This window comes from Quercus robur, chromosome 10 (genome assembly GCF_932294415.1).
Source record: "Quercus robur chromosome 10, dhQueRobu3.1, whole genome shotgun sequence".
Classification (NCBI taxonomy): domain Eukaryota; kingdom Viridiplantae; phylum Streptophyta; class Magnoliopsida; order Fagales; family Fagaceae; genus Quercus; species Quercus robur.
The window spans coordinates 13,776,863-13,788,368 of NC_065543.1; the positions used below are offsets into that span (position 1 = coordinate 13,776,863).

Genomic DNA, 11,506 nt, shown 5'->3' on the forward strand with positions numbered 1-11,506 from the left:
TATGCATTATACTTCTCATATCGGATTGGTTCATAATCATGGAGATAAATATCACAGTACCTTAGGTGTTGTTCTTTAGGTTCCCCTCTTAAGATTTAGCCATGTGACTACTTAACTAAAAAAATACACTTCCATCCCACGAGAAAATATCTACATGGAAAAATATTAAAAGGAGAACCTAAGAATCAGCACCTAAGTACTGTACCTAAGTCTTACTCATAAGTAAAATATTACAAGACATCACATGACAATATCTTTAATATACATAAAATTAATTTTATATCAAATCCTTTTTTTTTATAATTCAATTTTATATAATATGATTCAAATAGAAAAATTGAAATTGGAGACAGTAAGATTGGCAAATCATAATGTGGATTTCTGTTTTCTTGAATATGACTAGAGCTAGAGAAAGAACAAATGGATAAATTACACCAATTTTCTTTTGGGTCAATAAATAATTCAGGTTTTGAAAAGAATGCTACCACAATTAATGTATCATCAACAACTCATATATTGTTATATTGTGTATTCTTCAATTAAAATAAATAAATTAGGAAAATAGTAGTATTGCATTTCAAATTCATTAAACATTAGCGAGGAGATAGCTCTGTGATTGACACCTCATTTATTGAAGCTTGGATAGAGCTACTTTTAGATTAATTTGACTCTGCCACCCTTGAATCATGCTCCCATTGCAAGAAAATGTTTGATTCAGTACCACTGCTCATAAAAAATGCAGGTTCTGAGGGTATTGGTAGAGTAATAGAGTAGCTATTAAGCATGAGAACAACAGATGCCATAGTTGGTCTATGAGCTATGTTTTCTTGAACACATAGTAATCCAATGTGAATGCATCTCATTATTTCGGTTGTCGAACCTGCCTTCAATGTGGGATCTACAAGATTTGAAACTATACCCTGTTTCCAATTTTTCCATGCCTGCAAGATAATTTGAACTGACTAATTTAGTATTCAAGAAAACATTATTTTATTGTGTTTTAAAAAGAAATATATTTGGGCTAAACAACTAGATGTATTTCTTCATTTCCTTTAACCTCCTCATCCTTCATTTGTGCTAGATTCCTATGTATTTGGTGTAAAGCCAACCAGCTATACAAGCTACATCAATAATTTGTAACTTTATGGACAATATTAGTGCCTTACTAATAGGTACAGGCCAACGGGTAGAATACTTGATACTCCACATCCTAAAGATAAAAGGGTATTGTTTCAAATTTTTTCTGTTGAGCCATTTGAATATGCAGTCCGACCTACCACTCTATACTTATGGGGTGTATGTGCCATTAGACCCAAAAATAAAAATACTTACATAGCTTAGAAGGTTCTCAATATCCTCTCCATTTTGGAAGGAGCTATTTTTTCGTCCACTTATTATCTCTAACACTAGCACACCAAAACTAAAAACATCAGACTTTACTGAGAATTGTCCATGCATTGCATACTCTGGAGGCATATATCCACTGCACATTTACAATTATTTTCAACAATACTTATTAGCTGTTCATGTTGTATCTTTCGGTACAACGTAAACATAAAGTATACCTATGTAAGATACTAGATTGTCAAAAGAAAAAGTTTGATACTTACTAAGTCCCCACAATTCTACTAGTATTGCCTTCGCTTTGATCAAGTTCAAACAATCTTGCCATACCAAAATCTGAAATTTTTGGATTCATTTCAGAATCTAGTAGGATATTGCTTGCTTTGAGATCTCGATGAATAATACGAAATCGAGAGTCTTCATGAAGGTAGAGAAGACCTCGTGCAATGCCTCCTATGATTTTGTAGCGTCTTGCCCAATCCAGTTGTACACACTTGATTGGATCTACATAGTCAATCAAATATATTATATTGGACTAAAATGTGAAGGAAATCTATCCACAAAAGACATGTAATCTAAATAAATTACAATGAATATAATTTTGAAACAAAGGTAGAAGTAAAATCATACCAAAAATGAAGTTATCAAGACTTCCATTGGGCACAAACTCATAAATTAGAAGTCTTTCAATTCCTTCCAAGCAAAATCCTAGGAGTCTAACTAAATTTCGGTGTTGAAGCTTGGCCACTAACGAAACTTCATTCTTAAATTCAAGATCTCCTTGACCAGAATTATTTGAAAGCCTTTTCACAGCAATAACTTGTCCATCAGAGAGTTTACCCTGAAACCGTATTAGATTAGAACATATTTAACCCTTTTGACTTAACATGTGCATCATGACTACAAACTTTTCCAATTTGGGGTGGGAGTGGAAGGGAAAGTGTTTGAATCAATATACTATTTCAATCATAAGGCTGGTCCTGTCCGTTAAATTATCCTTTTTAAGGTTATTGATAATGTTAGATTTACCTTGTAAACAACACCAAATCCACCTTGTCCAAGCTTATTTGCATCAGAAAAGTCATTTGTTGCAACTTTAATAGTGCCAAAGCCTAACTGCAAAGATTCCACACTTCTAATCTCATCCACAGATTCACCTGAACAAGACGTTAATGCATTATTTAAAACCAACACAATTTAGAATATGTGCATGCAACAGCAATGACCTCTAAAAACTAATTATTTATCAAAATCTTCTAGATAGGAAACTCATGTCTATTAGTATATAATAACTTTTTGTTTGCTTTAGTGCAAGTCAATTTATTGGCGGAACACATTGATTATTTTTAATTTGTAGTAGCTAAGTATCAGTTTATAAAAAATAAAAAATAAATAAATAATCCCCAAAGTATGTCGTGTTTTACGTTAATACTTGCTGGGAAATTTGTCCTCATAGGCTCACAATATAGGTGGAATTTTTTACTCCCACAAATATCACACATACCTGAGAACTTTAGGAAGCACATCTATGTAACCAAGCCCATATTTTCTGACATTTTTTGTTATTATCTTTGCAATAATTCAGATTTGGGATAACAAAAAGAAATAAATGAATTATTTTACTTACTTTGTGGTTTCTCCCTTTGTTTCCTGACTCTTAAGTAGGTGCAGAGGGAGATTATAATTAGTACCACAAAAGAAATAATGGGTACAACTATGATTACTGTTCGAGATTTGTTACTCTCCTTTCCTGCAAAAACCAGAAATATGTTTACTTAAAAAATTCTGACAGATGTATGTTAAAAGTTTCAAATGGATACATGGAAAGAGTCACAAAATTAGAATTAGTTTCGAAACTTGAGAATTAATAGGGAAAGTAATAAGGACCCCTTTATAAAGAGTTGTAAGCTTTTGGCCTTATTTGCTTCTATACAGCTTTTCAAAATCTTTTTTTTTTCTTTAATCCACATTCAGCAAAGCAAATATGTATTCACCAAAAGGTTGCATCCAAATGGATTACATTTTAAGCTTAATGGCATTGGTACCTTTTGCAGCAGGGGTGTTGTTTGATGCTGGAGGAGATACTGATGGTACTGGAGGAGATACTGATGGTACTGGAGGCGGTGGTGGAGACAGTGATGGTGATGATGCATTATCAGCTGTGGCATTATAGAAGAGATAGACCTCATACCTTAAATTACAGCTGGGTCTGACAACTCTCCCACCTTTCCTCCCATCACAACAGTTTGGTAAAAACTCCATAGCCCCATTCAAGCAATCACTGCAAACTTGCACAGACAAATCAGGTGTGCATTGCGCAAGTGAATATAGTGTTTGGGAGTTTGGTGCTGTTGTATTTCCCGCTGCAAACTTACGAAGAGAACCACCTGCTGCAGCTTGACCAATTTGGCTATCCAACAAGGTCGTCAGGTCCTGACGGAACTGATCATAATTGGCTGATACGTTATCCACGTTCCTCATAAAGAAAGCAGGGCTATCTTCCATGATGCCAAATATGTCACGGAATGAGTAGCGTAACATGCAATAGTCAAACCATCCTATTGCTTCCTTCTGATTGGGACAAAACAGAGTGAGAAGATTTGTAGCGTTCTTGAGGCAACTACGGCAAATATCTAGGTTGACATCTCCTCTACAAAGTCCAAGTGAATAAACTTGGTCAGGGCTTTTGCCATAGGAAAAATTGTAGAACCCATAGTTAATTTCAGTGTTGGAAGAGAGGGAGGAGAGGAGTTGATTGAGGTTTGCTTTGTAGGTACTGTTGCTTGAGTAGTTACCATTGTCTGAACATTCATGGTATAGGAAGTATCGCTGCTGAGCAAAGGCTTGAGAAATCAGTATGCAAATGGAAACGAGGAAGACAAGTCTTGAAGAAACCATTGCCATGTGTTTAAGGCAAGACATGGGATAAGAAACTTATCATTTAGGCTTTTGGAGAGGGGTGAACTATTGGGCTGAGTAAAGACTTTGAAGAAAAGGAAGTCCATGAAGTTTTTTGAAACATTCAACCATTTGTTTCTCGATACTTTTCTGCCAAACTAACGTGCCCAATTTTTCTATGTAATTATGAGTGCAAGACTGTAAGGGCATAAGAAGAATTGACCAACAGCGTAAGTCCTTTAGGAACGTTTATAATGAACAATATTCCACAGCTAGCTAGATATAACCTTTTTTTTTTTCTTTGATTTGGTACAGGGGATAAAATTTCCCCCCTTACTTTTCACATTTGTCACAACATTTATCCATCGCAATTATTTTTTTTTTTACTTTTCTAATTGAGTTTGTATTTACGACGAACATGCTAACAGTCGTAAATAGTTAATTTGCTTTAAAAGAAAGAATGTATTAGTAATCAAATTGGATCCTCCCAATAAATAATATTTGCGATGGACCTACGTGGTGAACATTGGTAATTTTTCTAAAAGGGGGAAATCATGCCCTTATTTTTCATGTGTTTGATGGTTTTTTCCATCACTATATATTGCATTGTTATTTGTGACGAACATTGTGGTCGCCATTAATAGTTAAAATTTTCATAAGAAAAAAATTTATTAACAACGGTAAGGTACATTTGTCACAATAAAAGAATTTCCAACATACATATAGCTATAAAAAATGATTATTTACTTTGAATGGTAAATTTTACTCAATTTTGTCTTAAAACTCTAGAATTTTGTCTTAATTTTGAAAACAACGAAAAACATCTGAAAAGACCCTCCAAGTACACGAGGGCTATTTTGGTCATTTCAGAAGTAAAACATATTTTGATCATTTTGAAGCTTTTAGGGGCACTTTCATCACTTTAGAAGTTTATGGGTATTTCGGTCATTTCCTAACTTTGATGGCATATTTCAGCAATTTTGAATGGTCGGATTGTGTCAACGGGTTAATCAAAGTTTCCGAGTGGGTGGGTACAACAACATGTGTCCATCATAAAACCAGATGGAGATCCAAAATTTGACCATTGGATTGGTAGAATGTGGTGAAATATTTGTGTTTGTAAATTATAGTGATAAACAAACAGTCAGATTGTGAAATAGAGTAGTCAAATCTTGCGAAACTTCATCAAAGTCTACTAAACTTGGTCAAATCTTTGGTCAAAATTCAAAGTTGGTTCTAAGACCACTGGATTTGATCAAATTAGGATGTTCAAGGAGGTTTTAAGTGGGTTTTGGGTATTGATTAGTGTTTTAAGGTTTTCTTGGCTTTCATGTTTTTATCAGTTTCAAGTTATAAAAGGGCAAAGTCAAAAGTCATATGCAAATCCATTCGAGGTCATTTTGTAGGTTTTTGGTTGTATTTTGCAGATCATTTTCTCAATTCTTAGTAATACTTATATAGTGTATAACTCTCTTACTTAGTAGAGTATTGGATATTTTTAGTGATTGAAGTTTCATTATAAGCGCATATGACACGCATCCCTCTTGAGCTATAGTTAGATTTAAAATTTGACCATTGGATTGAAAAAGTATAATAAAATATTAGTTTTGATAAATTTTGAGCTCAATCAAACGGTTGGATTAGGAGAACGTGACCGATCAAAATTTCTTGGTGTGTTGGTACAACAACACATGTCCATAATGCTCTAGACTCAAATCCAAAATCCGTCTGTTGAATTGGAAGAATGTGTTGAGATATTGGTGTTGGCGAAATATGACATCAGTTAGATGGTCAGATTGTGAAAAATGAGTAGTCAAAGTTTACAAAATAACTTGGTCAATATTTGGTCAAACATGATCAACCATCAAGGTTGGTTCTATGACCACTCGATAGGATCAAATTATGTTAAGTAGGGAGGTTTTGAGTGTGTTTTGGGTATTGGGTATTGGTCAGTGTTTTAAGGTTTTCTTGGTTTTCATGTTTTTATCAGTTTCAAGTTTTAAAATGGCAAAGTCAAAAGTCATATGCAAATCCATTCGAGGTCATTTTGTAGGTTTTTGGTTGTATTTTGCATATCATTTTCTTGATTCTTAGTAATATTTATAGTGTATAACTCTCTTAATCAGTAGAGTATTGGATATTTGTAGTTATTGAAGTTTCATTATGGGCAAATACGACACGCGTCCATCTTGTGGTTAAATATTTGTGTTTCTGAAGTACAGTGACAATTAGATGGGCTATTTTGGTTATTTCAGATGTAAAATATAGTTTGATAATTTTGAAGCTTTTAGGGGCACTTTCACCACTTTAGAAGTTTATGGGTATTTCGGTCATTTTCTAGCTTTAATGGTGTGTTTTAGCCATTTTGGATGGTCGGATTGTATCAATGGGGTTAATCAAAGGTTCCTAGTGGGTACAACAACACATGTCCATCATGCAACTAGATGGAGATCCAAAATTTGACTGTTGGATTGGTAGAATGTGGTGAAATATTTGTATTTGTAAATGATAGTGACAATCAGACAGTTAGATTATAAGAACAGAGTAATCAAATCTTGTGAAACTTTGTCAAAGTCTATTAAACTTGGTCAATCTTTTCAAAGTTGGTTCCAAGACCATTGGATTTGATAAAATTAGGTTGATCAAGGAGGTTTTGAGTGGATTTTGAGTATTAGTCAGTGTTTTAAGGGTTTTTTTTTTTGGTTTTCATGCCTTTATCTGTTTCAAGTTTTAAAATGCCAAATTCAAAAGTCATATGCAAATCCATTCGAGGTCATTTTGTAGGTCATTTTCTCGATTCTTAATAATACTTATATAATGTATAACTCTCTTAGAAGAGTATTGGATATATTTAGTGATTGAAGTTTCATGATAGGTGGACACAATGACATGCATCCATCTTGTGCCACAATCTGATTTAAAATTTGACCATTGGATTGAAATAGTGGGATAAAATATTGGTTTTGATGAATTATAAGCTCAATCAAATGGTTGGATTAGAAGAGCATAACCAATCAAAAATTCTTGGTATGTTGGTACAACAACACATTTCCATAATGTTCTAGACTCAAATCCAAAATCTGATCGTTGAATTGGAAGAATATTTTAAATATTCTTTAATTAAATTTTTTTGGAGAAAACTTTAATTAAAATTTTAAATAAGTAAATTTTATTTATAAAATAAGATAATTTTGGAAAATTGAGAGCAAGTTAGTATACAACATTTTTTAATATTAATTAAAAAAAATTGGTTAATGAGATTTCAAGTGAAAAATGTCATTTCCCTTCAAATGGGGTGGTTTTGCCAAATAAAATTCACAAATTTTTATATTTAAATATTGAGGTTATATTTCCATACAAAAAATCCACCTACAAAATATTTAAGGTTATATTTCCCTTACTTTTGAAACTTCCTATTTGAGATGGAACAAAATTTCAACATAGGTTAAAATTTTCTTTACCGCCACTCCTTCCCACCCTCCTACCCCCACCCCTCTCAAAATTTAGAGTAAGGCAGCAAAAAATTTAAAAGTCAAATCATGCCAAAAAAAATTTTTAATTTATACTTCAAAATTTTATAATTGACCCTCATAAATTTGTTGAAAATAATTCAAAAAATAAAATAAAGTTGGTACAATAATGTTAACAAACCCATCTTCTCAACAAGAAAGAAAAAAAAAAAAAAAAAAAAAAAAAAAAAAAAAGGTTAAAAACCCAAAAATATATGAAATTCCTTTCAGGTAAACATATCCCTAATTACAAAACAAAACAAAAAAAGCCCAAATCTATCTTCCTCAACAAATCCCTACTTCCCTGCACAAAAACCAAAAAACTGAAAAATAAAAAACGCAACACTGTCTTACAGTTACCCTCTCGCATCGTCAGTATCTTTGCTTGTCTCTACACCATCGTTCTCCATACTTTCCACAATCAATTTGCCTTGCTGAGCCACTGGTATCACTTACTCTCTCTCACTCTCTTTGTATGCACTTTATTATTATTTTTTTTGTACAGTTTTAAGTTATACTGCAGGACGCTTTGGTTAAATGAATCCATTGAATAGATATAAAGTGATAGTGGATGGTTGGGTGCTGAGCCAAAAAGATAATGAATGAATGGCTGAAATTTTTTTTGATTAAAAAAAAATTGAATGAATGGTTGGTGTTTGTGTATTTGTGTTGTGAATATATAACAATATAATATTAATTAGTGTACCATTTGAATATTTTTTTTTTCTATGAAATTGCAAGGGGAGACTAGAATAGTACTATTGACCACTTTTCAATAATATAAGTATTTGTTGAAGCTCTAATAATAGTATAATGATAGTATTTAATGAATGAATGGCTGAAATTTTTTTTGATTAATAAAATATATTTGAATGAATGGTTGTTGTTTGTGTATTTGTGTTGTGAATATATAATAATATAATATTAATTAGTGTTCCATTTGAATTATTATCAGTAGTATTATTATTATTATTATTATTATTATTTTGTCTATGAAACTACAAGGGGAGACTAGAATAGTACTATTGACCACTTTTCAATAATATAAGTATTTGTTGAAGCTTTAATAATAGTATTTGTGTTGTGGAAATATAATAACATAAGTGTACCGTTAAAAGTAACTTTAGCAATTTTTGAATCAATGCATGCTATTTGTATATAATTATTTAATTAAATTAGTGGACCTCCAAAATTTAATCAAGCTTTTCAAAGATTCAATACACATGTGGCCGAAGCAAATGAAGATGATGATGAGATGAACTAGAGTAGAAACATTAATGTTGAGGATATGATTGTTTATTAGTTGTATTTTATTTTCAGATTATGAATGAGAACAAATAATTTTTATCTTTATATTGATATTTCTAATATGGTCCTTAGTTTTAATTATGTTTTTGTTGACTAAATAATTACAACTTATCAAAGATGTGGCTTTCCTTTTAACTATATTACAGGTGAATGGCAAAGAAAGGTAAGAAGCGAACTATAAAACAAGTGAGAGATAAGAGTGATAGTGTTAGTCAATCACAAGTTGCACCTTCATCATCTGAGTCTCCAATTAATGAAGCACTTGTTTCTTCTATTAGTGTGATTAATGGGGGCAGCGAAGGTAATACTTACTTAATATTTTCCTAAAGTTTATATGCTAATATACCAATTGTATGCTTAAAGCTTATTTATTTATTTTTACTTATTTCATTATTGGTAGGATCTACTGTACAAAAGAAAAGAGGTCAGGGAAAGGCTAAGGGTGTTTATCCAGGTCATAACCGCAAGTGTGAGATACATGACAAAAGGTCTTTTTTCCCTATTTTTTGGTTATTTTAATCATTTATTTTTTAGTGCTTACATTTCATTTATATGTAATATTTTACATGTTTTGTGTTTCTTTCATTTTATTAGATTCATAGAAAAGAAAATACCCCAAGAGATTACTATCAAGTTCCACCAAAACATTATTGGGCCATGGACAACTTTTTCAAAATACCCTAAAGAACAACCGAATATGATTTATGAGCTATACAAAGAAGCACAATTTGAGACAAATGACTTAGTTCTTGAGAGGGAGGTATTTGATGAGCATGTCAAACGACACTATCCTGATTGGATGTGGCACCTTAGAGAAGAATGTGTAAAAAATAAAATTCCTCGAGATGAATGTTACAAGCATCCCCCAAATGATGTAACTCCAACAATTTGGAAAGAGATGTGCCACAAATGGAATGATTGCAAGTGGAAGGTGATTATAAAATGAACTTTATTAATAGTTTTTTTTAATATTTTTTTCTAAAATCTTTCTTAGAAGCAAATGTTTAAAAATTAACTCCTTTAGGATTTTTTTTTTTTTTTTTTTTTTTTTTCATGTAACCAGGAAAAGAGAGATAGAAAAAAAAAATCGCAAAGAAAATCAAGCTATCATTGTGACTACAGGTTCTGTACCAATGGCTAAGCGCAGAAAGAATTGGTATGATAAAATTGCCATGTTAAATTTCTATAACATTAGTTCGTATATTGAATTGATTTATCTTATGATTTTCCTTTTAAAATGGTCATAGGAGGAGAAGAATGGATGCAAACCAAGTCCAATCGAATGTTTCAGGTCGATGCATATGAAAAAGGATGGTGTTACTTTTGCTAGTGAAAAAGCACAAAAATTATATGTATGTTATTATTATAATTATAAGTATTTTTATTTTTATTTTTAAATGTCTTACTGAATTTAAAGTTTGTATATATCTAATAACAGAATAAATGTTGTTTTAGGAAAAAAATGGATCCAAGGAAATCAGAGGTTACATCTCAGGGTGAGATTGTTAATGATAGTCAAATATTCTTTGAAGTGATTGGACCTCCTACTCGTGTTCGTGTGCTTGGCATGGGTGCCTGTCACAGCCCGAACCCAAAAGGGTCCAAAGTATGAGAAATACATCCTAAGGGTACCTGTAGAATTTTCCTTTTTGGCAAAACAAACTATAGGAAATCTTTATTTTCCTTTCTTTTCTAAAGGATAAGAATATACAACCATACTAAAATCTCCACGTTACAAGTCAGAGCTCTATAACACATTTACGAACAATAACTAAAAATCATGTGTCTCCACATAATACATGAATATATTACAAAACTTTTATTAAATTACACAAAGTCACAATTATATCAAGAATAAGGACCTTAACATCAAATCTAGGCCTACCGCGCCAAAGGCTAACAAACCTCAAGCGATCCACCTCCAATAGAATTAATTAAGGTCTCATTGAACATAGCAAGATCGAGTCACCAACCATTTACAGTAAGAGTCTCCAAATTTAACATGGCACTCTAATCATCACCGAAGAAGCAAGCTTCATACCCAAGGTACAGCTAATAAATACGAAAGACTGTTAAAGGGGGGGATGAGCTAACGCCCAGTAAGTAGCATAATTAATGGGGGTGGGGGAAATGCAAGTTCAATTTTCAATAATAATAATATGATATGACAAGAATGATTGAATAATGAAACACAAAATTTCTCAAACTAAATACCTTGAAACTATATACTATAATCTGTGAGCACTAACAATATAATTTCCAAAGCCATAAAATCTAACATACGGTAATTTATCATAAATATACCATACTACCACATAAACTGGTCAAGGGATCCACCCATTCACAACTGGCATGATATTGTCCTCTCTGGTATGCAGACTCTTGGCCCCATGGACAGCAGCCTCACCCATACCCTCAAGGTTTTTCTCTCCCCCCCATGGGTAGTA

General features: G+C 32.3%; 1 protein-coding gene across 1 annotated transcript; it reads right to left on the reverse strand.

The window, feature by feature from the left end:
* Nucleotides 1–406: 406 nt before the first annotated feature.
* On the reverse strand, nucleotides 407–4,515 carry LOC126703536 (cysteine-rich receptor-like protein kinase 10). Its single transcript, XM_050402500.1, has 7 exons — nucleotides 3,390–4,515; nucleotides 2,972–3,094; nucleotides 2,374–2,501; nucleotides 1,975–2,185; nucleotides 1,611–1,848; nucleotides 1,333–1,483; nucleotides 407–941 (listed from the first exon to the last, which is right to left on the reverse strand). The coding sequence occupies exons 1-7, from the start codon at nucleotides 4,264–4,266 to the stop codon at nucleotides 660–662; spliced, it is 2,010 nt and encodes a 669-aa protein (XP_050258457.1). The 5' UTR covers nucleotides 4,267–4,515; the 3' UTR covers nucleotides 407–659.
* Nucleotides 4,516–11,506: the final 6,991 nt, after the last annotated feature.

Excerpts from the sequence above, each read along its gene's own strand:
- LOC126703536 (XM_050402500.1), bottom strand. The coding sequence starts at position 4,266 with ATGTCTTGCCTTAAACACATGGCAATGGTTTCTTCAAGACTTGTCTTC. Across the intron at positions 1,849-1,974 it reads TCTTGATAACTTCATTTTTG|ATCCAATCAAGTGTGTACAA; the intron begins GTATGATTTTAC and ends TTGACTATGTAG. Across the intron at positions 942-1,332 it reads TTGAGAACCTTCTAAGCTAT|GCATGGAAAAATTGGAAACA; the intron begins GTAAGTATTTTT and ends ATTATCTTGCAG.